The sequence below is a fragment of the Punica granatum genome, chromosome 6 (genome assembly GCF_007655135.1).
Source record: "Punica granatum isolate Tunisia-2019 chromosome 6, ASM765513v2, whole genome shotgun sequence".
Lineage (NCBI taxonomy): Eukaryota > Viridiplantae > Streptophyta > Magnoliopsida > Myrtales > Lythraceae > Punica > Punica granatum.
Genome location: NC_045132.1, coordinates 25,720,260 through 25,744,607, shown reverse-complemented (window position 1 = coordinate 25,744,607; position 24,348 = coordinate 25,720,260). Strand labels below are relative to the sequence as shown.

At 43.3% G+C, this 24,348-nt stretch overlaps 7 protein-coding genes across 11 annotated transcripts; 1 reads left to right on the top strand and 6 right to left on the bottom strand.

Moving 5' to 3' along the window:
• Positions 1 to 40: 40 nt before the first annotated feature.
• LOC116211952 (T-complex protein 1 subunit eta) lies at positions 41 to 4,621 on the bottom strand. The gene is made up of 14 exons (XM_031546501.1): positions 4,462 to 4,621; positions 4,103 to 4,363; positions 3,220 to 3,345; positions 2,927 to 3,130; positions 2,661 to 2,830; positions 2,427 to 2,562; positions 2,068 to 2,184; positions 1,785 to 1,904; positions 1,594 to 1,692; positions 1,417 to 1,506; positions 1,064 to 1,151; positions 801 to 889; positions 642 to 716; positions 41 to 554 (listed from the first exon to the last, which is right to left on the bottom strand). Exons 1-14 carry the CDS (start codon positions 4,474 to 4,476, stop codon positions 450 to 452), a joined length of 1,695 nt encoding a protein of 564 aa, XP_031402361.1. The 5' UTR covers positions 4,477 to 4,621; the 3' UTR covers positions 41 to 449.
• A 288-nt stretch (positions 4,622 to 4,909) lies between these two features.
• LOC116211954 (GDSL esterase/lipase At1g71250-like) lies at positions 4,910 to 7,276 on the bottom strand. Of its 2 annotated transcripts, none has more exons than XM_031546503.1 (4): positions 6,726 to 7,276; positions 5,850 to 6,494; positions 5,490 to 5,754; positions 4,910 to 5,399 (listed from the first exon to the last, which is right to left on the bottom strand). In XM_031546503.1, the coding sequence occupies exons 1-3, from the start codon at positions 7,063 to 7,065 to the stop codon at positions 5,528 to 5,530; spliced, it is 1,212 nt and encodes a 403-aa protein (XP_031402363.1). In that variant the 5' UTR covers positions 7,066 to 7,276; the 3' UTR covers positions 4,910 to 5,399; positions 5,490 to 5,527. The 2 variants fall into 2 exon arrangements, with proteins under 2 accessions (XP_031402363.1, XP_031402362.1); XM_031546502.1 differs by having other exon boundaries at positions 4,910 to 5,318.
• Positions 7,277 to 7,452: 176 nt separating this feature from the next.
• LOC116211951 (F-box/WD-40 repeat-containing protein At5g21040) lies at positions 7,453 to 9,889 on the bottom strand. 2 transcript variants are annotated; one of them, XM_031546500.1, is made up of 2 exons: positions 9,684 to 9,889; positions 7,453 to 9,395 (listed from the first exon to the last, which is right to left on the bottom strand). In XM_031546500.1, the coding sequence occupies exon 2, from the start codon at positions 9,328 to 9,330 to the stop codon at positions 7,627 to 7,629; it is 1,704 nt and encodes a 567-aa protein (XP_031402360.1). In that variant the 5' UTR covers positions 9,331 to 9,395; positions 9,684 to 9,889; the 3' UTR covers positions 7,453 to 7,626. The 2 variants fall into 2 exon arrangements, with proteins under 2 accessions (XP_031402360.1, XP_031402359.1); XM_031546499.1 differs by having other exon boundaries at positions 7,453 to 9,345; positions 9,684 to 9,886.
• A 926-nt stretch (positions 9,890 to 10,815) lies between these two features.
• On the bottom strand, positions 10,816 to 12,361 carry LOC116210527. Its single transcript, XM_031544410.1, has 3 exons — positions 11,887 to 12,361; positions 11,429 to 11,798; positions 10,816 to 11,285 (listed from the first exon to the last, which is right to left on the bottom strand). Exons 1-3 carry the CDS (start codon positions 12,300 to 12,302, stop codon positions 10,953 to 10,955), a joined length of 1,119 nt encoding a protein of 372 aa, XP_031400270.1. The 5' UTR covers positions 12,303 to 12,361; the 3' UTR covers positions 10,816 to 10,952.
• Positions 12,362 to 15,295: 2,934 nt separating this feature from the next.
• LOC116210551 (xylogen-like protein 11) lies at positions 15,296 to 17,224 on the bottom strand. The gene is made up of 3 exons (XM_031544449.1): positions 16,802 to 17,224; positions 15,658 to 15,714; positions 15,296 to 15,550 (listed from the first exon to the last, which is right to left on the bottom strand). The coding sequence occupies exons 1-3, from the start codon at positions 17,142 to 17,144 to the stop codon at positions 15,426 to 15,428; spliced, it is 525 nt and encodes a 174-aa protein (XP_031400309.1). The 5' UTR covers positions 17,145 to 17,224; the 3' UTR covers positions 15,296 to 15,425.
• Positions 17,225 to 17,841: 617 nt separating this feature from the next.
• LOC116210548 (short-chain dehydrogenase/reductase 2b-like) lies at positions 17,842 to 20,816 on the top strand. Of its 3 annotated transcripts, XM_031544444.1 has the most exons (7): positions 17,965 to 18,100; positions 18,733 to 18,870; positions 19,054 to 19,149; positions 19,240 to 19,483; positions 19,817 to 19,894; positions 19,999 to 20,184; positions 20,277 to 20,816. In XM_031544444.1, exons 3-7 carry the CDS (start codon positions 19,115 to 19,117, stop codon positions 20,652 to 20,654), a joined length of 921 nt encoding a protein of 306 aa, XP_031400304.1. In that variant the 5' UTR covers positions 17,965 to 18,100; positions 18,733 to 18,870; positions 19,054 to 19,114; the 3' UTR covers positions 20,655 to 20,816. The 3 variants fall into 3 exon arrangements, with proteins under 3 accessions (XP_031400302.1, XP_031400303.1, XP_031400304.1); XM_031544442.1 differs by lacking the exon at positions 18,733 to 18,870 and having other exon boundaries at positions 17,842 to 18,100; XM_031544443.1 differs by lacking the exon at positions 18,733 to 18,870 and having other exon boundaries at positions 17,962 to 18,100; positions 19,021 to 19,149.
• LOC116210549 (bifunctional aspartokinase/homoserine dehydrogenase 1) lies at positions 20,806 to 24,147 on the bottom strand. The gene is made up of 12 exons (XM_031544445.1): positions 23,916 to 24,147; positions 23,668 to 23,818; positions 23,495 to 23,572; positions 23,275 to 23,390; positions 23,036 to 23,089; positions 22,598 to 22,685; positions 22,399 to 22,491; positions 22,167 to 22,207; positions 21,824 to 21,877; positions 21,569 to 21,732; positions 21,432 to 21,501; positions 20,806 to 21,239 (listed from the first exon to the last, which is right to left on the bottom strand). The coding sequence occupies exons 1-12, from the start codon at positions 24,009 to 24,011 to the stop codon at positions 21,114 to 21,116; spliced, it is 1,131 nt and encodes a 376-aa protein (XP_031400305.1). The 5' UTR covers positions 24,012 to 24,147; the 3' UTR covers positions 20,806 to 21,113.
• Between the last annotated feature and the right edge of the window lie 201 nt (positions 24,148 to 24,348).

The following is a 24,348-nucleotide window of genomic DNA, read 5'->3' as shown; positions in this document are numbered from 1 at the left end:
TGAAATTGCAAATTTTCTAAAACGTAATACACAGATAATCTTCAGTAACCTATGCCCAACATTCTCTCAATAGACGGGCACATTCAGACCTCAATGCAACAGAAAACCAATCCTTACAATAATTCAGTCGCAGCAAACTGCAAAATCAAGAAATAGCCACATCACAAACATTTGTTTGATGGCAACAAAACACCAAACAACAAAATTTCCTCCCAATCAGAAAGATTGCTCAAAAGGTCCATGGCCGCAAGTGAGTTATAGACCCAAGAAAGAACTAATCGTTTGGAACAGTTGGGCTTAAGCACTCCATTTCTCGAAAGCCGAAGCCGTCAGGGGCCTGAATGGCTGAAATGTAATGTCCGACTGAATCGCATTGGGAATGATGGAAAGAAAGTGCCTTGACCCAAAACCTACTCCGCTACATTGAAAGAGCAACCTAAGCAACAAGATCACCGTCTTCTCATGCCTCGTCCGCCGCGGCCACGGAAAGCAGCTCCTCCACGTCCTCTACCACCCATGGCACTAGCAGCAGCTTCTCCTTGGGCACTCTCGGACTGCATCATAGGACAACAACAATAGCACTTAATAAAATCTCAAAAGCTCCAAACTTACCTTCAGCAGGTGGGCAAAGGAAACCGTACCTTAGGGTTCTTTACCGTCTCATCTACACTTAGGATAAGGCAAGCTGCCTCGGTGGCTGCATTTATTGCATTGATCTGCAAGAGAACAGTCTCATAAATAATGATTATCAAAAGATTGAACTCCAGCATCAATGATGATTAATAGAATATTTCTTATACCTTGACAACGGATGGTTCCCAAACAAAGTTGGCGAACGAATCTGCAATACCACCAGTATTTATGTCCACTCCATATGGCGCACCTTCACCTGTTAAAAGAGTATTCAATTATCAGCACTAAAACAGCACACCAAATTGCATCAAATTAATGGATAAAAGGCAAATCACTAATTGCATAATAAGATAGAGATGTTTTAACATGGTACCAGATTTGAAAACATAGAGATTGCTGATTGTAGACAGATATCTTAAAAGAGGCCTACCTGTCGGAAGTGCATGCTTCTGTCTCAATTTATTCAAAACATCAGTTGCATCAAAGCCAGCATTGTCACAGAGTTGCCTAGGAATGACCTGCAATGCAAGCAGAGTGGTACATAATAAACAGATGAATTCTAAATTTCTACAGCGCTGAGGTAACATGGGTATCTAATCTCAAATGTATCATGAAATGCTAGTGTAGCTCCTGTCTTACTTCACAACCAGATGTCTAGTCTTTCTACAGATGAAGGTTCTGTGCTCATTCGTGATAAAACTACTCATTAAGAGTAAGTACAGTTATTTATTGTCAGATGTCAATGCCATAATAAGGAAAATGAGATGTCATGAATATACCAACCTCAAGTGCTTTTGCATAAGAGTTAATGAAAAGCTGAGATTTTCCTGCTATTGTGCGTGCATGCTGCCTCAGAAATCGACTTATCTCCATCTGCATTGAGGGAATAACATGTCAAAATCACCGTGGCCTGGACAATCCTAAAATCAGATTGTATTTGAACATAATTGCAAAACATACATCTATGGCACCTCCACCAGCAACAACAGTAGAGTTCTTCAGAGCTCTTCTAACAATCATGATAGCATCATGCAGACTCCGCTCGGCTTCTTCTATGAACTAGAAGAACAAACAAAGAAAATTGAATAATCAAACAAAAGATGGAAATAAATGTGCTCACAAGTATTACACAGCAAAGGTAGACAAAAAACCTGATCAGCTCCACCACGAAGAACAATTGTGGCAGTTAGGCCGGAGGGGCATCCACTGAATATGTTGAACCTTTCATTTCCCACTTGCTTCTCCTCAAAAACTTCACAAGTTCCGAGAACCTTAACGCGAGGCAGGGCAAAAAATACATGCATGAGTTCTAAAATTCCAAGGATTTAGAATTATGCCAGATAACATACAACACGTAAGTAAGAAAGATAAACTTTTTATTAGAAAAGAATCATCGTTAAAAATATATACTTTCAAAAGGGTTCATGACGATACCTCATCAATGACATTATTCACAGATGTCTGTACAGTCCCACCAGTAGCAGCAGCTACCCGTAGTAAATCTTCTTCAGATACACGGCCAGCACAGAAAATATCCCGATCGGCAAAGTACTATTTGACAAGAATCACAAATGAATACTTAGTTTGGTGACCATACTACTAGATATCACCAAAAAAATATGATTTGGTCGTGAAGACATCCTCAGTGTGATATGAAACAGAAATATCCATACCGTTGCTTTGGATCCTATCATCTAGTCATCCAACAGTTTGGTTCATAACGTTATATTTCATCCACGTAGTAATATAATACTAAGTTGGCTGATGATCACAGAATAGAAATGCATGCCCACCTGTGTACCAAGATCACCTATAGCTAAACGCGAGAGAACAACTTTGGCTCCGCTTTGAACACATTTGTCCAGTTTGTCATAAATAATATTCCATTCAGCATCCACAATTGATTGATATTGGGATGGATCTGAGAGTCTGCAGAAACAAAAAATAAAAATAAAAAACAGAGTATTATTAATCAGGCAACTCATGACACCAGAATCAAGTTAGCATAAGGGCCAATTTATTCAAACCTTATTTCAGCATTTTCTTTCTCAGATTTGAGCTCCAACTCAATATTTAGGAGAAGAATCTTAGGTTTCAAAAATTTCTTTGGCTGCTGCTCAAAGCCCGCATATGAAAAGGTCTTCTTAAAGGCGACGCCATCAACGAGAAATGAATCCCGCATGCTACCACCAGGAACCTAGCATGTGGAACAATTTGCTCAACATTTTTCATAAACAATAAGTGCTTAAGGGAGCTGAAGAAATAAACTCTTCTCAGAGAAATGATGCAATACCTTCTTTATTCCAATCATGTTCAGCTTATCCTCATTCCCAATTGCAACAACAGCATCCACAACCATTGATGCAAAGAATTCCTTCTCTCCACCAATAAGCTTCGAAGAGAGTGTCGTGGCAGCACATTTTGCTAGCAGGCTTTTCTTTTCCTCTCGAGTTTTACCTTCTATGCTGATGGCCAACTCTTTGATTTTCTCAATTGCCTATGCAAACATTATATTGCAATATAAGAAATGAGAATGAGATGACAATACACTGGGTCCAATGGAAAACAATTTCCATTTTCAAGTACCAAAGAACAAGCTGTCCGATAACTCCGTATCAAATTCTGAGGGTGGACGCCATCTTCAATGAAAGGTTTGGCTTCCTTAAGAAACTCGCCAGCAAGGAGAACAACTGTAGTTGTTCCATCACCAACCTTCACGGCCAACCAATTCAACAGTCAAGAAATAAATAGGCAGCTACTAAACATTTACTGAAGGCCCAAAAAATACATAAGGTGCTGCTCAGAAGAACAAGGAAATCCTCCCAGAGAGAAATTTTACAAAGTAAAATGAACCAAGCTAAAACTAAGATGAGAGAAGAGTGAGAATATGGAATATTGAATTGATAAAAAGCTAGTTACACAAATAGAATGTTCGGAAAAAGATATCATAATTTCCTAAATCGAATGAACAAAGAGATTATATCTAAATCCTCATTCCATGGGTTTACTAGACAAGCACAATAGAAACAACGAACCAACAGATCAACATAGAATATATAAATACAGTTATATGAGCTTGATTAAGGAAAATACTATTACTAACCAACGCACCTACACCATGCTAACACTTAGCAAGCCAAACGGAAAAAAGAAAACGAACATTTTTCAAGAAAGTCATCCAAATGGACGCAAATCTTCAAGAGATGAAGACGTTCATAACATCTTCTCGGTCCTATGCGCATGATACCGACAATTCTAGTAAAATACTGAGGATTGCTGAGACACATCGAATGAGATCCGCATTCAAGGATCGATAAACTACTGAACAAGTTAAGTAATGACGTCTACATAAATATCATACCGCAGATAACTGAAAACTGAATTAAACGATCGGACAAAATCGACAGCTCACGAACATCTCCTACTGTTCATTCAGCTGTAATGATGGCCTTCAGAGCATAAACAGTACCTCAGAGTCCTGAGACTTGGCGATGTCGACGAGGATCTTAGCAGCAGGATGCACGATGTCCAGGAGCTTCATGATCGTGGCGCCGTCGTTGGAGATGGTGACGTTCCCCTTGTCGTCGTGGATCAGCTTGTCCATACCGCGGGGGCCGAGAGTGGTGCGGACCGTATCGGCCACCACGGTGCAGGCGTTGATGTTGCTCACCAGCTGCGCCTTCCCCTGCGACGTGTCCGTTCCTTCCTTGAGCAGTATGATCTGAGGTTGCTGTTTCCACATTTCCACGAACACAAACAGGAAGATGTCAGCACCACAAAACTACATGAACCGAAGCTAAGGAGTGAAGGCGGAGATGGAAGGCGGACCATCATAGCTGCCATTGTTGCCGATGTGAGCTGCAGAGAGAGAGAGAGAGAGAGAGAGGGAGAGGGAGAGCGCGAACGGGAGATAGAGTGAGACTAGGGTTTTTGAGTGAACTTCCTCTCGCTCTCTCTCTCTCTCTACTCTGGTTCGTTCTTTCTAGCAGGTGCGATCTTTTCTGGGCAATACATAAAATTCACTTGTGGTCCTCGGCCTTCGTGGAATTTCAAATTTCGTCCAAAATTTACCTTTTTTGCTCATAATCATCCTCAATGTTTCGTAAAGTTCACGTTTAGTCTCTCTGTGTATGAATTGGATAAATTGGTACACGGGGTCGAGAAACAGGTCCAACCCCGATATATTATATAAGCCAATACTTTCAATGGATTTCGTGTAATATTGGTAATAGTAAGAAGAAACTAATACTTCAATGGTTATGGATAAAACTGAGGATTGTGCCATAGATTTTACATTTCAATTAAGATCTCGAAATGCATACAAGGGAAAAGAGTGCAAACAGCACCACATTCTGCAAGAAAACCAGAAGTCGAAAACCGAAGATATAACAGCGTGTGTTTCATCAGTCCGCGGAGCAGATTTTACACGAGGGGTAAGCCTATGCTGCTCTTCGTCTTCTTCACAATGATGATAGAATGCCTTTTTACTGAGCTTGCAGAAGCCCCACTCCACCCCCAACTGCCCTATCGGTGGATATAGTTGCTTCATCTCCGATCTAGGAACGCCTTCTCAGCCCTCCTGAGTTACGGTTATCACGGATCAGCCTAGTAAAATGTTCACTTATGCTCTCCGAGTATTTCACATAGTATTCCCATGCGAAGCTTCTCATCAGTAGAATGATCCCCTGCACGCCAAGAAGTGTTCTGATCCATTAGTCTTGGTGTATGTTCAGTTTCAGTGAAATGCTATAGTTCGTCTTGAATTCCTAACAAGGCAAAAACGTGCAAGCTTGCGATTGGAAACAGTTTCATTGATGAGAACGCGAGAGTGCCCGTAAAAATAGCGGATAACCAACCTTGGGAAAGGAAACAGTTGCTTCGTACGGGGCATAAGTCATGGAGAGACCAGGTGATGGATGGTGGTGGGACGGCAGATGTTAGCCAGAGATAGGCCGGACCAGGCAGATTCACCCAACAAACGGTTCGCTGCCTGAGTCGGGTTGTATAGGTCCCACCATAGATGAGTCGATTTGTCCTTGCAGGCCATCTCCATAGACAGGCACCCGATATTGGATCCAGTTACACCTAGCCCACAGCATGCAGTCCGCACATCGTCGAATCCTGTTGAGCAAATGTCACAGTCAAGCAGTGTCTCTCACGGTCGAGAATGAAAGAGTAGCCAGAGAGCAAAGACCCTGAATTTAAATCTTCGGTACCGTGTTGTTTCGGGTTATTCACAATCTCCATAATTCCCTCGTAGACATCGCAGAAGACCATCTCGCTCCCAGGCAAATCCGAATTCAGACTCACAATCCTCTCCTCCAGCAATATGTTGTACAGCGAGACCAGCTCATTGATCTCGTTGATACAAACCGTACCATTGTTTTCACTGCCACCAATCTTGCCCCATGAATTATTCCACTCCCATACCGTTCTCGGGGTGCACCCAAGAGGCAAGATCCCGACGCAGATGATCTTTCGGGCTCCTGAGGCATGGAGGGTCTTCAATGCTGCAGCCATTTGATCCACTAGGATCCGGGCGAACTCTGGGCCCGTGAACTTGTGCATTATGCCTGAGGAGTTGTGGAGGAAGAGATCGACATAGTCATCCTTCCCAAAGGAGAGGTAGATGACAGAGGACTCGATGTAGGAACGAGCGAGTTGTGGAGTGAGGTGGAGTTGTAGGAGCTGGAAGGTCTCGAGGACTTGGCGGAGCTGTTGGTTGAGGGACTGAAACTCGTGGCCAGTCGTGCTCATGATAGTGGCCTGAGCAGACCCAAAGTTGAGGCCCCGGAGCAGGCCATCAACGGATCCATTCTGGCCGTAGAATGGCGGCGTAAATGGAAATCCCATCTTCTGGGCTGAAAAAAAGAAGAGCAGAATTCTTCCTATCAGTTAGCGAACATCACTCTCGCATTTTGACACGAACCAAAACTAATTGAGATCAATGAGAAGAAAGGTGACTCCTCGATCTTTATCATCAATCAACCAAGAAACTGAGCAACTCAAACTCAACGTGACCGATCTCGGCAGTAAGCAACAGGCTCGCAAATGTTCGAAACAAAAGGAGAGGGAGCAGAAGAAAATCGTACCAAGAAAATGCGGAACAAGGCTCTGATCGGCTCCATCGCAGGGAAGCAGTGACAGATTGTGATGGAGAAAGGGGTAGAACAGGGTATTGTCTCCGCAGTCCACAGAAGAATCTCCGAGCACGTAAAAGGCCGAAACATTCAGGCCCTTCTTCTCCGAGCTAATCGTGGACAGATATCCGTCTTCCCAGCCAGCAGCACCCACCACCATCCAAAGACAAGCTATAATAATCGACAACTTCAACACTGTTGCTGCTTTGCCCCACTCTTGATCATCCATCTTCTGTGATCTCTTCTCCACCAACTTCGCAAGTTCAGGGCCATGACTCGGCTTCGGTTGCATCCTCTTGTTCTTGAAGTGCGGCTCGGTTCTTCCTTCGATGGAGGGCTTGAGATTTACAGACTCATCCGAGGAGGGCTTGAGATTTACAGACTCATTCGCTTACTCACAAGAAGAAAAAAGGATAACGGTGCCGAGGAAGTTAAATTAGTTATAAGCGTAACTTATTTTCTCCATTCCTCTCTCTCTTTTTTTTTAATTATTTATTTTATTTTCTCTTGAGCCACCTGAATAGATCCCTGAATATCAACAAATTCTACAGATCTTGCATTTTGGCATTCGCATCGGTGAATACCTCAATGCTTTTGATTTGTTTGCGAACCGATACAATTAAAGTTCAAATGCAACTGTATGAGTAATCGACAAATAACCTCTGCTCACACCATTCAGTAAAGAACATCATAGAACATCGAGAATTTGAATCGTGATGAACTCTTGTTCAATGGAAACGGGACCATGTTACACATACTCTCTGTAGATATATGAGAAATAATCCAAAGGATCGTTAACAAATGGCCTCACTAGGAATAAGCAAAAACAAAGTTGTTAGTCCTGCTGCTGCGATTATGCTTTAGCCTTCCCGCCCATCCCGCTCTTACTGTGCCACACGCCGCTCCGATCTCCATTAACGGAGTTCTTGGCTGCAACGGAACACTGATCAGCCCTCTGATTTCCCTTCCCACACATCTCTATCTGGAGCTTCCGCCTCCTCATCCTGTTCTCAAGCCGTATCCCTCTTAGAGCTCTGGCCCGTCGCTCGATCTCCAGGGCTTGAGTAAAGTTCCACACCTTCACGACTCCCTCCTCGCCTCCAGACACGATTCGATCGGCACCAATGCCCACCGAGAATAGGTCAGTCCCAAACCCATGCAACATCCTCTGAGGCGGCTCCGCCTTAGCAGGATCCACTTTACCGGCCTTTGAGAGCTGCTTCTTTGCCAGTAGCCTTCGCCTGTCGCTTCTCATCAGCTTCCTCACGTCGATCAGTGCCAGCTTCCCATCGCTGGAGGCAGAGACGAGCCAAGGGAACTCAAATGCAAGGGAGTAGATGGTGCCCGAGTGGGGGACCCAGGTCGCGACTTGAAGGTAATCAGACGGCACATCATGCCCAATCTCAAACATGTGAATTGCCCCATCTTCTCCTCCTGTGAAAAGGAAATCTCCTGTTCGGCTCCGAGCCAACGAATAGGCGTTACCATTATGAGCATTCTGGATCACTGTCATCAAGGATCCACTATTCGTGTCCCAGACATAAACATCAGAACCTGCTGTACTGGCAACTGTCGTGTCATGCGGGACAAGGGCCCACACCCAGTCGCTGTGCCTCAAAACCTTCGTGCATTTGAGCGAGGAGCGGTCCCACACCCGCACAGTCATATCCCATGAACCGCTATAGATCCTCGTGAGATCCAGAGCTAGGGAGGTAATAGGACCTCCGTGTTCCCAAAGCCGAAATACACTGTTTCGATCACAAGACCCCCTCAAGTCAAACAGGTGTTGCAGGCCCTCCACAGCTCTCCAGCAATGAATAAACCCATCGGTACCTCCAGCTACTAAGAGCTTCGTGTCTGCAGAAACCGCACGGATTGTGCAACCCAGAGGCCGCGATGCAGCAATCAATCCATCCTCCATGTCCCACATTCTAACTGTTCTATCATACCCTGCAGTAAAGATGAGCTTAGCAGAGCCCAGGAGGAAGACCGTCCGGACAGCTTCACTGTGCCCGTGCAGAAGATCCACACTATATCGCCCCATGAATGTCTTACACCTGAACTCTCTCTCCACAAAAAGGGCCTTCCATGACTTCTCATCAGTGAGTCCAGATGCAGGTGAAGGAGGGGCCACCGGGAGTCCCCATCGCTCATGATAGAACTCCTTCCAAGCATGATGCTCGGAAGCAAGCCTTTGCAGATACGTGGACACACACGAAACAATCCCCAACTCTTTTGGGTCAAGACAGTTGAGGATCTCAGTAACTAAGGCTGGGGGGAGGTCAGTAATGGTCCGATTCAAGATCAACAAATCATCACTCTTAGAGGGCAACTGCTTCGCCGGATTATGCCAGTCCGCATTACCCCTCTTCGGCTGGATTTGAAGCTCAGATTTTGAGATCTCAACCTTATCTACGGGATTGGACTGACTCGATTCCAATCGATAGCTCGGAACCAACTTACCCTCCGACTCAATCTTCCAATCTTTCGATGATATCCCGACAAAATATCTCAAGTTCTTAGAATTCTCACTACCCTCTTGGCATTCAAATGCCATAAAAAAACTCCAACCCTGAAATGAAATTCGCAGGGGTGAAGCTCAAATCCCCGGAGCCAATCACTCTAAAAAAACAAAACCCAGAAAAATCCTCGACTCAAAATAATATTCAGGAAATTGAAAAAGAAACCCTAATTTTTCTACCTACAGAACCGAATCAAATAAATCCCCAATTGAACCTAGAAATCAACACTAACCGATTACCCAATTGGCCAGAAGAATGGGATGAACTTGAAGAACCAGCAAACCGAATCAAATTAACCAGAAAACTGGAGCAGAGCGATCGTGAAGGTAAATTGAAAGCTGTGAATTGAGATAAATAGTTATTGGCCAGTCGGGGGCCTCAACGGTACCTCTACTGCTGGAACAAGGGACAGTCCTACGAAGCAGAGAGGCGGTGCGGCGGCGAAGGTGGCTGAGGCTCAGTCCGGGGCTTGTTAAGGATGCTCGGAGTCAGAGAGGGAGAGAGCGACGAGGGCGCGAACGAAGCAGAGGAGGAAGAAGACTCGGGGAGATAACGCGTGGTTGACGAATTTACCGCCGTTGATTGATGACGAGCCCCATCAGACGGTCCAGGTGGAGGGTGCTGAGATGAATTGCGTGGTGCGCGTTGCAGGCTAACAGGACTAGGAGGACTGTGGTTCCAGGGCCACCGCTTGGCGATGATTTTATGCATTCGGTGACGGTCAAATCACGTCAACGCCCTTCAAGTTGTTGATTTGTTACATTGGCACCCTCAGCATAAATGTGACATTTGGTAACGGAGTGAAGTCTTACGGAATCGTGTTTCTAAAAGCAAATTTTTTCGAATTAGATGGATGGAGGGATGTGGATTAAATTCATAAGATACCGAAACAAACTGCCACTCTTTATGATATATACCTTTATAAACGCTTAATATTTAATCTGTGATTGTTATAAGAAAAGATATTTGCCCAAGTAAGAATGCATTTTGTGAGGTTTCATCTTCCTATGCTTCTTCGAGTTTGATAATTGAGAACAATCACTGATTCTTATGAGCAAGTTCATGAGACTTTTGATGGAACAATCGTCATCTGATCAAAGTGAATCATCGGTGCACGGGATGGGACGAGATTTCCGATCCTCGTCTAGCCCGAGCAATGAGTGCAGAATGTGGATTGAATCGTCATCGGATCTTGATCTTGATCTTGATCTTGATATTCTTGAAATCCTAAAACTCGAAGTTACCTATTACAAAGCATCTCGCTGCCCCTTGGACCCATCATTGCTGCCGGCTAATTGGTTGCCAGCGGGTCCTAAATGGGAGAGACTGCCCCAAGATTGAAGGGCACAATTACTAGAATATTTAGCTATTAGAGTCGATTAATCCCGACCACAGAAGCTCATGGATTCAGGTGAATCGTCTCTTCGATGGTCATCTTCGGCTGATAATCCTAATGGCAAAGTCATGCCATCACATAATTTTTCGAGGTGCAAAGATTGTTAGTGAAGATCGCACCCAGCTAGGATGAATTCTTAAAAGACTTCTACAAGGTTTCCCGCATATAAATAAGCGAAGTGAACGGAACAAAAATAAAATAAAAAAGGTTTGAAAGGAATCGATTTTCTGCTTACATCAAAGATACACTAGTAATAAAAGCCTAAAGAATGATGATGTTGCTCTGTGATATTTCGGTCGGGTCGGCCTCATTTTCCGCGGATATAGACATCTTGCTCAGCCTGAGGAGGCTCTCAGTCGCGAGGATTGCCTTCGGGTTGATATCGTGCAGGGCCCTCGTGTACAGGCTCCTGCAGGCCGCAGAAGCTGCAGTCTGCAGTTCTTTATTCCGAACAGGCCCTAGGAGGCAGTGGCCAAGGATCCGGAGCACCGGCTGGAGGAGCTCCCACAGCAGTGTTATCCTTCCGGCCTCCTTCCTTCCTTTCTCTTTTCTCGACTCGGCTTCTCCGTCGGCTTGATCGTGTTCCTTCCCGCCCTGTCGATCATATCGTATTAAATAAACAAATTCATATTTGCCAATACTTTCACTTTTCTCGCGCTCCAAGTTTTGGAGCATTCATTCTCTCTTTCCCTGCCAGCAAGTTATTTTAAGAACCGCTATACGTGCAGGTAGCAAACCTTGGCATCGTCGTCCTCTTCGCCGTCATCATATATACTCCCGTCCAGTCCAGCCCAGACCTCACAGAACTCGCAGAAATCCGTCTTCGATCTGATCGGCATCTGAGAGATTTTGCTGTAGTACAGCTCTAGCGCCACCCCGATGATCCTTGCTCTGCGTGTGGACCGCACTGTCCCGTATGGCTCCAGGCTTGGGGATATCACCGCAAGGTGCAGGCCTGTGGCATTGCTCTTGCTGGGCTCTTTGCTCTCATGGTAAACGCTCGGGTGAGAGAGGTCGGGCACGTTCACACTCACCGACTGGCCCCCTCGGGCAGTCGTCTCATGTGCGTAGAGAGCAAGGAGCACCGCCTCGAACCCCGCGAGGGACCTGTTGCGAATTACAGGACTTTCAGAACAAATGTTTGTATGTGGTAATGTAACCGATATCCACACTATAGGCATATTTAAGGAAGGACCTGTCGTGGGCAACCCGGGAGAGGTACGTGCCGGCAATGGTAGGGAGGTGATGGAGGACAACGAGTTGGAGTGCCGGGTCGGTGGTCTGGAAGGTGTCGTAGAGCCAACGGCACAGAGGGTTGTCCCCAGCGCCAGAACCAGGCTGCCGGAGGAGATCAGAGATCTGCGTGGCGACCTTCTCGTTGTGGAGTAGGTCCTGAGCAGGGTCGTCCGAGGAGGCAATGTGGGATGGTAAGTCTGTGATGATGGCTGATAGAGACTCGATAACGGTCTGAGCTCTGGAGACGGAGGCTGTGATCGAGGAGGAGGTAGTGGTCGAAATCGAAGAGGAGGCGGTTGGAGAGCCAGGGAGGGGGGATGTGGCAGCCGGAGTGGTGGTTTCCGGGGTGGCGAAGGACGGAGATTCGGTGTCCATTTGTTAGTAATGGCTCGTTTGATTTGGTTGATAAATTGATTAAGAAAATGTAGAGAAGTTCCTTAGTATAGAGGAGTTAAATCAGGAGAAAAATGAGGATCTCTCATTAACTGGTCGCTGACCCTTTCATACCTGACAGTAACTCTCAACAATAAATATATATATATATATATATATATTATTTTTTTTTTGGAGAAATTTATTACTAGCAAGAAATGACATTTGTTACCTATCAGCTGTCTACATAATCAAATCTTAGTTCATGGTTTAATCACAATCCTTCCTTCTTCCGATGGATTTAACAGTTGAAATATAATAGGTTTTGGAATATTTAGGATTGTCCTGTCAATAATTAATTGATGCATCTGCCCTTGTCAATATTTAGGTCTAATGTTTCTTTGTAATTAGGTCCACGTGTCGTCAAATTCAGTTTCGAGACGACTAAAAGTGCATCTCATATTAGCTAGGCTTAGTGAAATTTTATATAGTATCGGAGCGGGTTATGTTTTCGCGTGCGGGTTCACATCACGCTAAGTCTAGTTTCGAGCCAGCCAAATTGCGCATCATCTTAGTCCGGTCCAAGTGTAGCCTCATTATCAATTATCCCCCTCCTCTCATCCGAAGTGCAAGAAGAAGTCCACCTCATGGTTAAGTCCCGGGCAATGAAGTTCAGTCCCCGCTCGTAATCTGTTCTTAAGGGCGGGTATTCAAGTCCACGTGGCAAGTATGGGTGAAGTATCAAAGTCACACATTCCCACGTGAATGCGGATATTGATACATATTATTCCACGCGGAAAAATTAAACTAAAGTCAACCGGTTTATAAGTGATCGGGCACTACAACCTATTAGCTCAAACTTTTGGGTTGAAGATAAACCCAATCGCTTATAGACCCAGTAGAATTTTACATAGTATCAAAGCAGGTTAAGTTTTCGCGTGTCCATGTGAGGAATTACATCGCGCTAGGATCGAGTGTGGAACTGGTGGCTAGCAAAGTCTGTCATGCCCGAATGTGAAACTCCTGACTAGTGAAGTTTGAATCCGAAGGTGGAAACCCAACTCCTAATTACAGCTCACCGTCCATCACAGATTTTCCATTTTGCCCAGACCGTCTCTTCTTCATTTCAACCGACGGTTCTTTAATTTTCGAGAAAAATGACATTTTGCATATTAAAATTTTTCATTGGGTTCATTTTTTTTACGCAGTATAATTTGAATCGTGGCACTTTGCCACTCATAATTTTTATATCGTGCCACTTTGCCCAATACTACTAATGAAATCGTTAAAAGTAATTATAGAGGAAGGTCATATGCCTTGCATGTACGTGCTTGACGTGGGTAAGATTGTCTGTTTCTAGCTCGAATCCCATTTAAATTTTGCTGCTCTATTCAAAAAAAATATACAACAACAAATTGTGACGACGAGAGCATCAGAAAGCGCAAATCAGCAGAGCTCCCACGTCTTAATATCACGTAAGGAGCCATATTATTGTGATGTATTATTATCCAAAGAAAAAAAGACTAAAATAAATAATATATATATATATATATCTTTAAGAGACCAATTATTCTTGGCAAGAAAGACATCAATTGTTCATAATAGAGATCACGGTCTAGATTAGATCGAAGAGTGATATAGAAACGAACAACTTTACCCAAGTTAAGAAGATACTTACGAGGCAAATGACCTTTCTTCGTTAATTTTAATGGTTCAGTTAGTGTTAGCGAGTAAAATTGTACGATTTAAAAACTATAGGGGTCCAAAATGACACAACCCGAATTATAAATGGATAAAAGCGATACCAAAGAGAACCTTTAATGAGCGAAGGCTCTCTTTCCCATTAACGTCTCGCCACTCAAATAATTGTGATACGTGATAAGTGTTGTTTTCGTCTAACCACAGAGAGGAAAAGAAAGAAGGAATTATATATGATTCGGCATGCTCGACTACTGATTATTACTCTTATACTATGCTATTTACTCTTTCCTTCCCCTTATCAGGCTTATCTCCCCTCTCAAATTGATCCGGCAATCAGTGGCCGAGTTACCAGGGCCTTGCTGCCTCGGCTACTATGTAGTCGTCATTGGCGATCGGATGGCACCGGGCAGTCCTTGTTTGCTTTATCGGGAATTCGTCATTAATAAAACTAGAAAATATAGAACAAATAACTTGTTTACTGTCTATGTATCTCCCATCATCTTCTCTTCTTTTTTTTTTTTTTTTCCGATTATAGTAGAGGCACATGAGTTTGTACAAAGATAAGAAATTAAATGAAATAAAGAGGCATATAGGTTTTACTGGTAATGATTAAACTCATGACCTCTTGATCCCAAATCGGTGCCTTGGTCATTGCACTAGAATCCCTTCATCTAGCTCCCATCATCTTTGCTTTATTGGGAGTTCATCATTAATAAAACTAAAAGATCTACCTATTCTTAAGGAAGGGATCCAGTCAACCCTTAACGCGAGTGCATGAATTATCAACCAATTTATTTATTTTTAAAAAACTGTGTTTTTAAGAAATTATTTAATTGCTTCTTTAACGAATCAAAGAAGTTTACTATATTTCAAGAAAGTGCGTAATATTTATTTTTTATTTTATCAATTCTACAATTAAGTACCATAACTGCATTGAAATAAAATATTTTAAAAATTAAAAATATGTGCAAAAATCGTTGCATGAATTGAATTTTAATGGAATAAATTCATGCGACGTGTATAATGGCTCGCTGGTTTGATTGTCCATCTCGAACAGCTGCCGTAGCGGTTGGAATGACTAGAAACCATGATATATGTTAGGTTTGGATCGGGTTCAACGATATCAAATCATCAGTGCATAAGGTTCCGTTATTGCGTGTTTTCGGTCAACATTTTTCCTCTATTGGATTTGTCCGTCGAAAGCTCTATCAGCATACGATATCTGCTGTACAATGCCTGGCATGTACTGTCAGCTGTCGGGATAATGCTCTTCCGAATATTGATCAATCACTCGATGCAAACAAGATGGAAGAACCACTCAACCTCCTTCTTAAATCGACGAATCACATATGAGCTTACGACAAACTATTAAGCACAGCCGTTACTCAAGAGTTCTTGTCGTGTGAAAAATGGCCCTGTAAAACCTTAGGAAGCTAAGAAGAATGCCGGAAGGGCCCCTGCAACTATAGACAGAGCCGAGAGAGCAGTACCGGTCCTTCGAGCTCCATTGTTGCCATTCGTCTCGGGCCCGGATAATGACGATGAAGTTCCTACAGAGTTAGTTCCATTGGTCGATTAAATATCATGACAGGTAAGTCCGAGTTACGACTCTTTCCTGAAAAAAAAGCATCATCACAGAAGCAAAATGATCCCATACCTGGTGCAATGGGCTCTACGTCGGACGGCGCATGATCCCATCCCGGAGCTCTGGCAGCTGTGCACACAACACTCACACGAAACGCATAAAATCTATCACTCTGCAACTTGATTAAACCATGGAATTTCGGCGAACTAAAACGCATCTTTAAGATAAAATTCGGTGATTTTACGCAGTCACATAAATCGAGCTTTTGCAAGTCCCATGCGATCTCAATTCGTCCACAAGGTGGCATCCGATCCGAGGTCTCTTGGGCCTTGAGGCCCTCAGGATGTGTCAAGGTGTCGGGCCTATGGCCCCATATATTTCATTTTATGGGCAAATCTACATTACTACCAACTATTCTTAATCTATTAATATTACATTTGGTAACAAAATTAACATTGATTTAAGAAGATGAAGACAAAAGTAGTTGAAATTTTTTTTAAAAAGAAGATAAAAAAGTAATGATTCTATTGTTGATTTGAGAAAAAAATATTGAAATTGAGGAAAAGTGTTAAATAGTTGATAAAATTTAATATTTAAAATTTAATTATAATAATATATAAGAAAAAGTATGAAAGTGAATTTGAAGAAAAAATTGTTGAAAAGTAATGATTGTGTTATTAAGTTAGAGAAAAAGTTAAATTAAATTAAATAAAATTTGTTTTTATAAACAAACAAACCATAAATAAGATTATGTTCGACATTGGGGGCAAGATCTACCAAATTTTGTTATCAAGCATTTTTATATTCCCGAGGAAATTAAAAAATGGCAGTAGTGTTTAAAGAGATTGCCTCACACGAAATTTTTTTTAAAAAATTCACAGGTTTATAAGAGATTGAGTTTCACAATCTACCAACTCGAGTTTTTGGATTGAACCCAATCGCTTATAAGCTCAATAAAATTTTACAAGTAGCCAATTTATTTAGTTATTATAGAATTTCTAACATGATTTTCTGTCATGCTAACTCTCCTTATGAGAACTGTAGAATAAGATAGTGAACGTGGGGCCCACGCGAATCCTATGGTCTATATGGGGAGTTATCATGACACTAACTCATGATAGAAACACCATTAGTTACTATTATTTTTATGCGAAAACAATTATAATAAATTAATAAAATTATTATTTGTAAGATTGGATCGAGGTTTTGGAGTTACCAGAGCAGAGAGTGGACGGAGGAGTGCTAATGTCGCAGGCGGAGGGAAGATCCATCATCCTGCTGACGTTGATATGAACCATGAGGCTGTCGGCTCGGCCGAGCAGCTCGCAGAGGCAAGTGAGGTTGCTCTCCACCAGCCCCGCCAGCTCCGGGCAGCACGCCCTTGCCGGCGCCGTCAGGTTGCTCCCTTCCTCCACGTACGTAAGGCAGTCAGATACGTTCACCAGCGCCGTTAGGCATCCCGCCCCCGCACTCGGCGCCCCTGGCGGAGCGTCCTGAGCTGCAACCGAGGTCACCGCGAAGAGCACCACCACCGCAACCATTGCCCTGCCAGCGCCCATTGCGTGGCTGATCTTCTGGCCGGAGGAGGAGGAGCAGTGCTGTGAAGAGTGAGTGGAATGAGCGAAAGGGAGAGATGATGATGGTTTTGTGAAAAGGGGACAAAGGGCAAAATGGTATTTTCGAATGCCATAATAACGATGTGGGAAATAAATGGAACTTTTTCACTCACCGTCCTTCACTGATTTCCCGTTATGCCCAAACCGCATTTTTCTTCCTTCCAACCGACGGTTCTTATTGTGATATAAATGATGAAGAGATTGTTGGCAGTTGGGTCGGGTGAAGTTAATGTTCAAGATAGATATATATATATATATATATATATATATATTTTCCTGGCCATTAACATTCGAGATTGAATGTTGTTTTCGTGTAACCACGTCGAGGGAAAAAATAATAGTTGTGATTCAGCGCGCTTGACTATCAATCGCAGTGCTTATACTATGATTTTTTAGTATTGACCACCCCTCATCTCCCCCCTCAGATTGACCCTGCAATCGGTGGCCAATTACCCGAGCCGGGCCACGAAGTAGTTGTCATTCGTGATCTGGTGGCACTGGGCCGCGGCAATATCTTGTACGAGTGCGAAGACCCTTTTCATATTTTTAAAAAATTATACAAAAATTTTTTTTTGGGGGGTTAAATATAAAACAAATAATTCGTCTACCGTACCTTTGTTCTTTAGGAAATCATCATTTGATAGTAAAAACCTAAAAAGACTGTGCTTTGCTGGGTTAATCATTCAATCAATCTCAACAAATATTTTGCTGTTAGTATATAGTGGGGAGAGAGCGGAGAGAGATTTGATGGCTTCATTGTCAAGAGCAGAACTGTGGCAAAGCAGCAGCAGCAGATCTCATTGGGCAGAGGAGACCTCCATTTCCGCCTCTGCTCTCAGAAGCTCGAAGGTTCTTCCTTCTGCATCATCCCCTAGGAAGCTCACATCCTTCCCCTTGAGGTAATAGAAGCTGTCCCGTGCTCATCTCTGCTGTCACCCATTTTTCTGTTTATTCAATGTGATGGAATATGGAAAATGCCCTGAAGGAAGAAGACATGAATGTGGGCATATTCCTCCATGGAAGCCGTGAGCTATTGGTTGAATATTGAGGAGTGCCTGCAGTTGGAGGAGGGGTTTCGGTATCATCCTGGGGATCTTCTTCGATTCCATGAGCTCTGTGGGTGTTCCCAAAGATGAGAATAGCCATACTTGAATCACAGAAAAGGCTAACCAGTCTGCCTGTAATCCCTAGGAATTTACTGTCACAACCCAAACCAATACTATAAAAGGCCTGTTTTTCTTCAATCTCAGTCTGTGCTATTCCATCTGAAAGATGATCCCCATTGTCTTGTGAATGTAAGTATAGAAAAAAAAGAAAAAAGGTCAGATTTGGTCTTCTTTGCGAAAATATCTTTAACTTTCCGGAGTCCCACCGCCCAACAGTCCTGAGTCTCCCGTGGTAAAACTAACCTTCTTTGTGGAGTCTAATGGAGTGTTCCTTTTTTCCTTTGTCCTGCCATTTTTGACATTATGATGTGGTCTAATGTCTCGACAACATGGGTCACTGACCCACACTGTTTATTCCTACCAAGGTCCAAGCGCCCCTACTGCCCGGGATCAGACTGTTCCAAGGGACCCCGAGACGAGACTGTTGGATCGGGATAGCTGCCCCCTCCCTGCCTGACTCTTAAGGGGCTGTCCGCATCCGACGGGGCCCCGAAAAAAAGCGGGTGGGACCTTAGAATTTTTCATCGATATCCTCCATGAGCGCAAACACCTGATTCAAACTTAATGATATATAAAAGACAAAGATGAAATGATGATAAAGGGAGGAAAAATATTATCTTGGACTGACAAGATTTTGAATGAATTTAATGTAGAAGCCATTGATTGAGCTTTGCCCAACACTGCAGATTCAGCTCAAAGTCAATAGCCCACCGACAAAGTTCAATCAGATCCTCTGGCCCTGCGCAAATGGCAGCAAACGGAAAGCCTTCAGCTCAAAAGAGGTCGATGTTGTTCCTCGGAAAATTACGGTTCTCGGTTCAGAATTCATGTGGGATTAGTTTAAAGTTCATTCTTCATGATCCTTTTCATAGGTATGCGGTGATCACTGGTGCAAATAAGGGCATCGGTTTTGAGACTGCGAGACAGCTAGCATCCAAAGGAGTGACTGTAATCCTGACGGCGAGGAATGAGAAGCGGGGATTGGAGGCAGCATCAAAGCTCCGTGAGATGGGGTTCCCAGATGTGGTGTTCCATCAGCTCGATGTTTTAGACCCGACGAGCGTCGAGTCCTTGGCTCTGTTCAGCAAGGAGAAGTTCGGAAGTCTCGATATCCTGGTAAGGAACTAAGGTGCCGGAATGGTTCCAATGGGTAAAAAATTATGTTGTCAAGCCGTCTTCATAATTTCCAGAAAATTATTCAAACGCACCGCTCTGTTTGGAGAAAGATATTTGCTCATACCTACAAGAGGACTTGAATCAGACACCTAACTGCGGATGATCTTTTTCTGGCTCGATAGTTGCAAAGACGTATGCATTATGTTACCATTGTGCCCAGGCCGATTTCCCGACAATCAAATACACAAAGATCTACTAAAATCTTCGAGCATATCATTGCCCAGTTGATGAAATAATTCATAATTAATTTGAGTGCTAAGTCTATTTCTGCAGGTGAACAATGCTGGAGCTTCAGGAGTCATAACTGATGAAGATGCGCTAAGGGCACTGAACCTAGATCCTGCAGATTGGGTAATTAATATCTGCAAATAAGTCATATATTCGGGGAAAAAAACCAAACCTCGAGAAGTTGGTAATCAGTCTTTTTTGATTTACCATGTCAATTATGTTTGCAGCTTGCTGGTAAGGTTGTCGACTTGTTGCAAGGAGTGATAAGGCAGACTTATGAATCTGCTGAACTCTGCCTGAACACAAACTATTACGGTGTAAAGCGAGTAACTGAGGCTCTCCTCCCGCTCCTTCAGCTCTCGCCCTCAGGTGCACGAATAGTGAATATTTCCTCCCTCAGGAGCGAGCTACGAGTAAGCCGACTCTTGTCCTATTCATGTCCTCTTCAAAGGATACTGTTAATTGTTCCTACAATTTGAGGACGAGGCCTACTTCTGCTACGCAGAGAATCCCCAATGAGCAGACAAGGAAGAAGCTCGGTGACCTGGACACCCTGACCGAGGAAAAGATAGATGCGGTGCTGCAGAAATTCCTGCGTGACTTGAAGGCCGACAAGCTAGAGGAGAATGGGTGGTCCACGATGCTGCCTGCATACAGCATATCAAAGGCAGCCCTGAACGCCTACACAAGAGTTCTTGCAAAGAACTACCCTTCAATGTGCATCAACTGTGTCCATCCAGGGTACGTTAACACAGACATCAACTGGCACACTGGGCCGATGACTGTGGAAGAGGGGGCCAGGGGACCTGTCATGTTGGCTCTCCTGCCTGAGGGAAGCCCGACGGGGTGTTACTTCGACCAGACAGAGGGAGCTGGGTTTTAAGATGGGTCGATTTCCTTCTGGTTCAGTTTCAGAGGCTGCCCCATTTAAGTTTGAGATATGATTTAGGGTCCATAGACCGAACGGCCTTAGAATTTACTGATTTTCGTGATTTAGAGAATAACATGCGACCTTGTCTATGGAAAATGCCCTGTTTTTGCTCCCCATTGCATCGACTTATTCTGGTCGTACGATGCTTTTTCTTGCAATAGTTCAGTGTTGTGTCACATTCAAGTCTAATGCGTTTCACACCCTACCAAAACAAGATTACACAATTTCGAATTTCCAAGATAACAAGGATGGGATACCATATCAAAATCTCAAGTCTCCAGAAAAGCTAAGTTTGGAAGTTCTTCAGCCCGTGGAGTTGAGTGATGGTCAGTCCGTCCCAACCTCAGTGTGCATAATACCCTCGGAGAAATCCACTTATCTCCAATATAAAGAGGAATTTGGCAAAAGCTCTCAATTAAATAAATCTTGAACATCGAGAATATCGGCAAGAACACCTGCAGCAGTGGTGTCATTTCCGGCCCCAGCACCTTGAATGACCAGTGGCTGTTGGCTGTAGCATCGGCTGTATACCTCAAGCTGCAATTACAACCAGTGAGAACATCAATGTATCAGATAATTATAAATGGAACTTTCATATTTTACAGGTAAAAGAACAGCATGCACCAGAAAAGTGAAATGAAAGGGACATGACCGATGGGATTAAACAGGTGCGGAACTCTGTTTAGAAATTAATGTTCAGAAATTTCAGAAATGTGATGCTAAAAATACCACATTGTCGCTTCCTCTCAACCTTCCCAAAGCAGAGTTCCTCGGAAGCTCTTGAATACCGACTTCACACCTGCAGACGAAGAAGTCAATTACTTCCAGAATCGGGTGAGATAGTGAATTAAAAATCATTACAGTACCTTGAGCCCTCAAGAACGCAGACATAGCGGAGCACATTGCCATGCAAAGAAGCCTTATGAACCATCTCTTGGATATCTTTGTCAAGCAATGAAAGCCCACTTGACATAAATTCATCAACTGACATCACGGCAGAACCCATTTCTTCTGGGTACAGGCTCTCCACCTAGAGAGGCATAGCCGTTATGGATACATTAAAGGATATTGTAAAAGAAAGAAGGGAAAAAAATTGGAAAATAGAGAAGCCTCGGACAGACCTTTATGTTGTCCATCGTGATTCTGTTCCCAAGAAGTCTAGCTAGGATTAAGGCCTGTTTACAATCCAAATCGCATTGCCATTGAATTTTAAACCTCACAAGGGTAGATGCATCAATTAATTATTGACAGGAAAACTTCAAAATATTCCAAAACCTATTTTATTTCAAGTTTTACATCCATCGGATGAAGGGAGGATTGTGATTAAACCATGAGCAACACACTTAAAGAGGCATAAACTAAGATTTGATTACGTAGACAGCTGAGAGATGACAAATGCCACTCCTTGCACATGATAGAGAGAGTGAAAGAGAGAAAGGGCAGGGCAGGGGTTGGCATCAATACCTTTCTTGCAACATCCATCCCACTTAGATCATCACGAGGATCTGTGACAAGAACAAGAATATCAAAAAATCATGCATGACAAAAATTTCAAGAAACAATGAACAAGTATAAAGTTAAAACCTAAAACTACTATTGTCCATCATGTGCCAATTTTCATATATAGTTATTCACTTTTTATCGATCAAGAATGAATGTTTCTGGAGGCTAAAATTAGGAGAAAGCACAGTGAAACCTGGCTCAGTATAACCCAAGCTTTTAGCTGCTTTTACCACTTCACTGAGCAGCTTTCCATCTTCAAGCTCACTCATTACATATCCCAGTGTACCTAACACATCGTTTTAACCAGCATATCAAGATCTGTATCTAAGTACGTGATGTATTATTTTGGCCACAAATATATGATGTACCAATGTCAGCAAAGAATTCCATACCACTCAAACTCCCAACTATACGTCTAATAGGATCTCCGGATGAGAGTATTCGATTTAATGATGCTATGACGGGAAGGCCAGCGCCCACCTATCAGGTGATTATTATATGTTGGTCACTGTCATAAGCTGAAAATAAAATCATATCTCACAAAAAAAGAAACATCCTAGTACGAAGCAAACTAGAAATGGATTGTGCGATAGAAATACGGAACTAGGTCCTGAATACTGATTCTACAGACAGCAAGAGCTAGGCACTACACTGTTTATCACATCGTGAAAAAGGTTGACTTTTATCGTTGGAAACAATTTTTATTAAGAAAATATACGGACCTGTAGAAGACAACCTCGATTTAACAATTAAGGTTCTTTCTGTTAATCAGAATATGCAATATGAAAGTTTTGGATCCCCTTATTATTCAAAAAGATAGAGGTACTTACGGTTGACTCATGCCGAATGCGTCGTGGTTGAGAGACCAATTTATCATAGTGCTCCTGGAAGAGAGATAGAAGAATATTGTTCCTGGTACTTAAAATAACAAATAAATAGAGAAGAGTATTGAACAGAGAATGACAACCGAACATTCAGAGTCAGAATAACAAATCGAAGGGACGTGCAGGTACCCTTTTATCCCATACACTAGCGTTGCTACCCAAACAAGTAAGGAGATAGCATTTACCATTGTAGAAGCAAGGGGTTTCTTGTTTGCCAGGACAATGCAACAGCCCAAATCGATTGCACTGGTCAGCACCTCGATAGTGTCAGAGCTAGCAGAGCAATCAACAACTGCCAAACCTATATCGAGATTCAATATCAAGAACTGGTAATCTTACAAGATCAGTTGTGCATTATCAACAATCCTAACTTGACAAGTCAAAACAAGTCGATGTGAAACAAACCTGTTGATTTGCTGAGAAGTGATGCGATCTCTATAAGCCTCTCGCTTAAGTCGGAGTGTGTATGTACTTGGCAATCCCCTAGTAATCGAAAAAGCAAAAATTTAAAGGTCGTATCAACTTCATCTTCAAGTATAAATTTCACACCTCCATTAATGAGAATGAAATGGAATTACCGAAGCTACGGAGCGTTGACAGGGAAGAACCAGCTGACTTAATCCTGCAAACTTCGAGCAAGAACTTATCGTCCAGCTCCGACGCATACACGTCCGGTGCAGCAACCAAAGATTTACTGTCGCATACTCCGACAACCCGCAGTGTTACTCCCTACCATCAAGCTCGTGTCAGTATTTCATGGAGTTCAGCTCAATCGCAAAGGGAAGCCGATAAATAGAGATTGATCGAGAAAGGGTGAGACGAGGACCTGCTCGGCGTGGAGAGATCGGCAGGATACAATGTGCTGGAGGAGCTGACGGCCGACGCCGCCGCACCCCATCAGCAGCAGCGGTATCTTCTTCATCTTCTCTACTGATTACTCTCTCACTAAAAAGCTTCTCCCGCCGGAGGCTATGGCGATTCTCAGCCGACGCCGACTGTCGTGGGGAGCTCCGAAATCGGAGTGAGTGATGATGGCGCAAATTCAATCACGGCCGTTCATCTCCGTAATTGAGAAAAAGCGCAAACGTAACGGCTGGGAACACACCGCCGTTTATCACGCCGTTAACTCATCAACCCGGATGGACGTCTCTTTGTGTGGGCCCATGACTTCATCGTGATCTGCTGAGTGGCTGCGGTTAGCTCTGCACGTACATCAGCCGTCCGATCCAGATCTGACGGCGTAGAACGCGGCTGTCCGC

Bases quoted from the DNA above. Each gene is read 5' to 3' on its own strand.
- LOC116211952 (XM_031546501.1), bottom strand. The intron at 1,693-1,784 runs GTTTTTTGTCTA...TTGTTCTTCTAG, and splicing joins TTCGTGGTGGAGCTGATCAG to TTCATAGAAGAAGCCGAGCG. The intron at 1,152-1,416 runs GTTGGTATATTC...CTTGCATTGCAG, and splicing joins CTTATGCAAAAGCACTTGAG to GTCATTCCTAGGCAACTCTG.
- LOC116210549 (XM_031544445.1), bottom strand. From the start codon at position 24,011: ATGAAGAAGATACCGCTGCTGCTGATGGGGTGCGGCGGCGTCGGCCGT. The intron at 23,819-23,915 runs GTCCTCGTCTCA...GCTTGATGGTAG, and splicing joins GATCTCTCCACGCCGAGCAG to GGAGTAACACTGCGGGTTGT. The intron at 22,492-22,597 runs GTATGGAATTCT...ACGATGTGTTAG, and splicing joins TATAGTTGGGAGTTTGAGTG to GTACACTGGGATATGTAATG.
- LOC116211951 (XM_031546500.1), bottom strand. From the start codon at position 9,330: ATGGCATTTGAATGCCAAGAGGGTAGTGAGAATTCTAAGAACTTGAGA.
- LOC116211954 (XM_031546503.1), bottom strand. From the start codon at position 7,065: ATGCAACCGAAGCCGAGTCATGGCCCTGAACTTGCGAAGTTGGTGGAG. The intron at 6,495-6,725 runs GTACGATTTTCT...TCTTTTTTTCAG, and splicing joins CCTTGTTCCGCATTTTCTTG to CCCAGAAGATGGGATTTCCA. The intron at 5,755-5,849 runs GTACCGAAGATT...TTTGCTCAACAG, and splicing joins GAATAACCCGAAACAACACG to GATTCGACGATGTGCGGACT.
- LOC116210548 (XM_031544442.1), top strand. From the start codon at position 17,949: ATGGCTTCATTGTCAAGAGCAGAACTGTGGCAAAGCAGCAGCAGCAGA. The intron at 19,484-19,816 runs GTAAGGAACTAA...CTATTTCTGCAG, and splicing joins TCGGAAGTCTCGATATCCTG to GTGAACAATGCTGGAGCTTC. The intron at 20,185-20,276 runs GTAAGCCGACTC...TCTGCTACGCAG, and splicing joins CCCTCAGGAGCGAGCTACGA to AGAATCCCCAATGAGCAGAC.
- LOC116210551 (XM_031544449.1), bottom strand. From the start codon at position 17,144: ATGGGCGCTGGCAGGGCAATGGTTGCGGTGGTGGTGCTCTTCGCGGTG. The intron at 15,715-16,801 runs GTAACTCCAAAA...TTGTGTGCACAG, and splicing joins TCCGTCCACTCTCTGCTCTG to CTGCCAGAGCTCCGGGATGG. The intron at 15,551-15,657 runs GTATGGGATCAT...CTAACTCTGTAG, and splicing joins CGTAGAGCCCATTGCACCAG to GAACTTCATCGTCATTATCC.
- LOC116210527 (XM_031544410.1), bottom strand. From the start codon at position 12,302: ATGGACACCGAATCTCCGTCCTTCGCCACCCCGGAAACCACCACTCCG. The intron at 11,799-11,886 runs GTCCTTCCTTAA...AATTCGCAACAG, and splicing joins TCCCGGGTTGCCCACGACAG to GTCCCTCGCGGGGTTCGAGG. The intron at 11,286-11,428 runs GTTTGCTACCTG...TATGATCGACAG, and splicing joins AAGAGGACGACGATGCCAAG to GGCGGGAAGGAACACGATCA.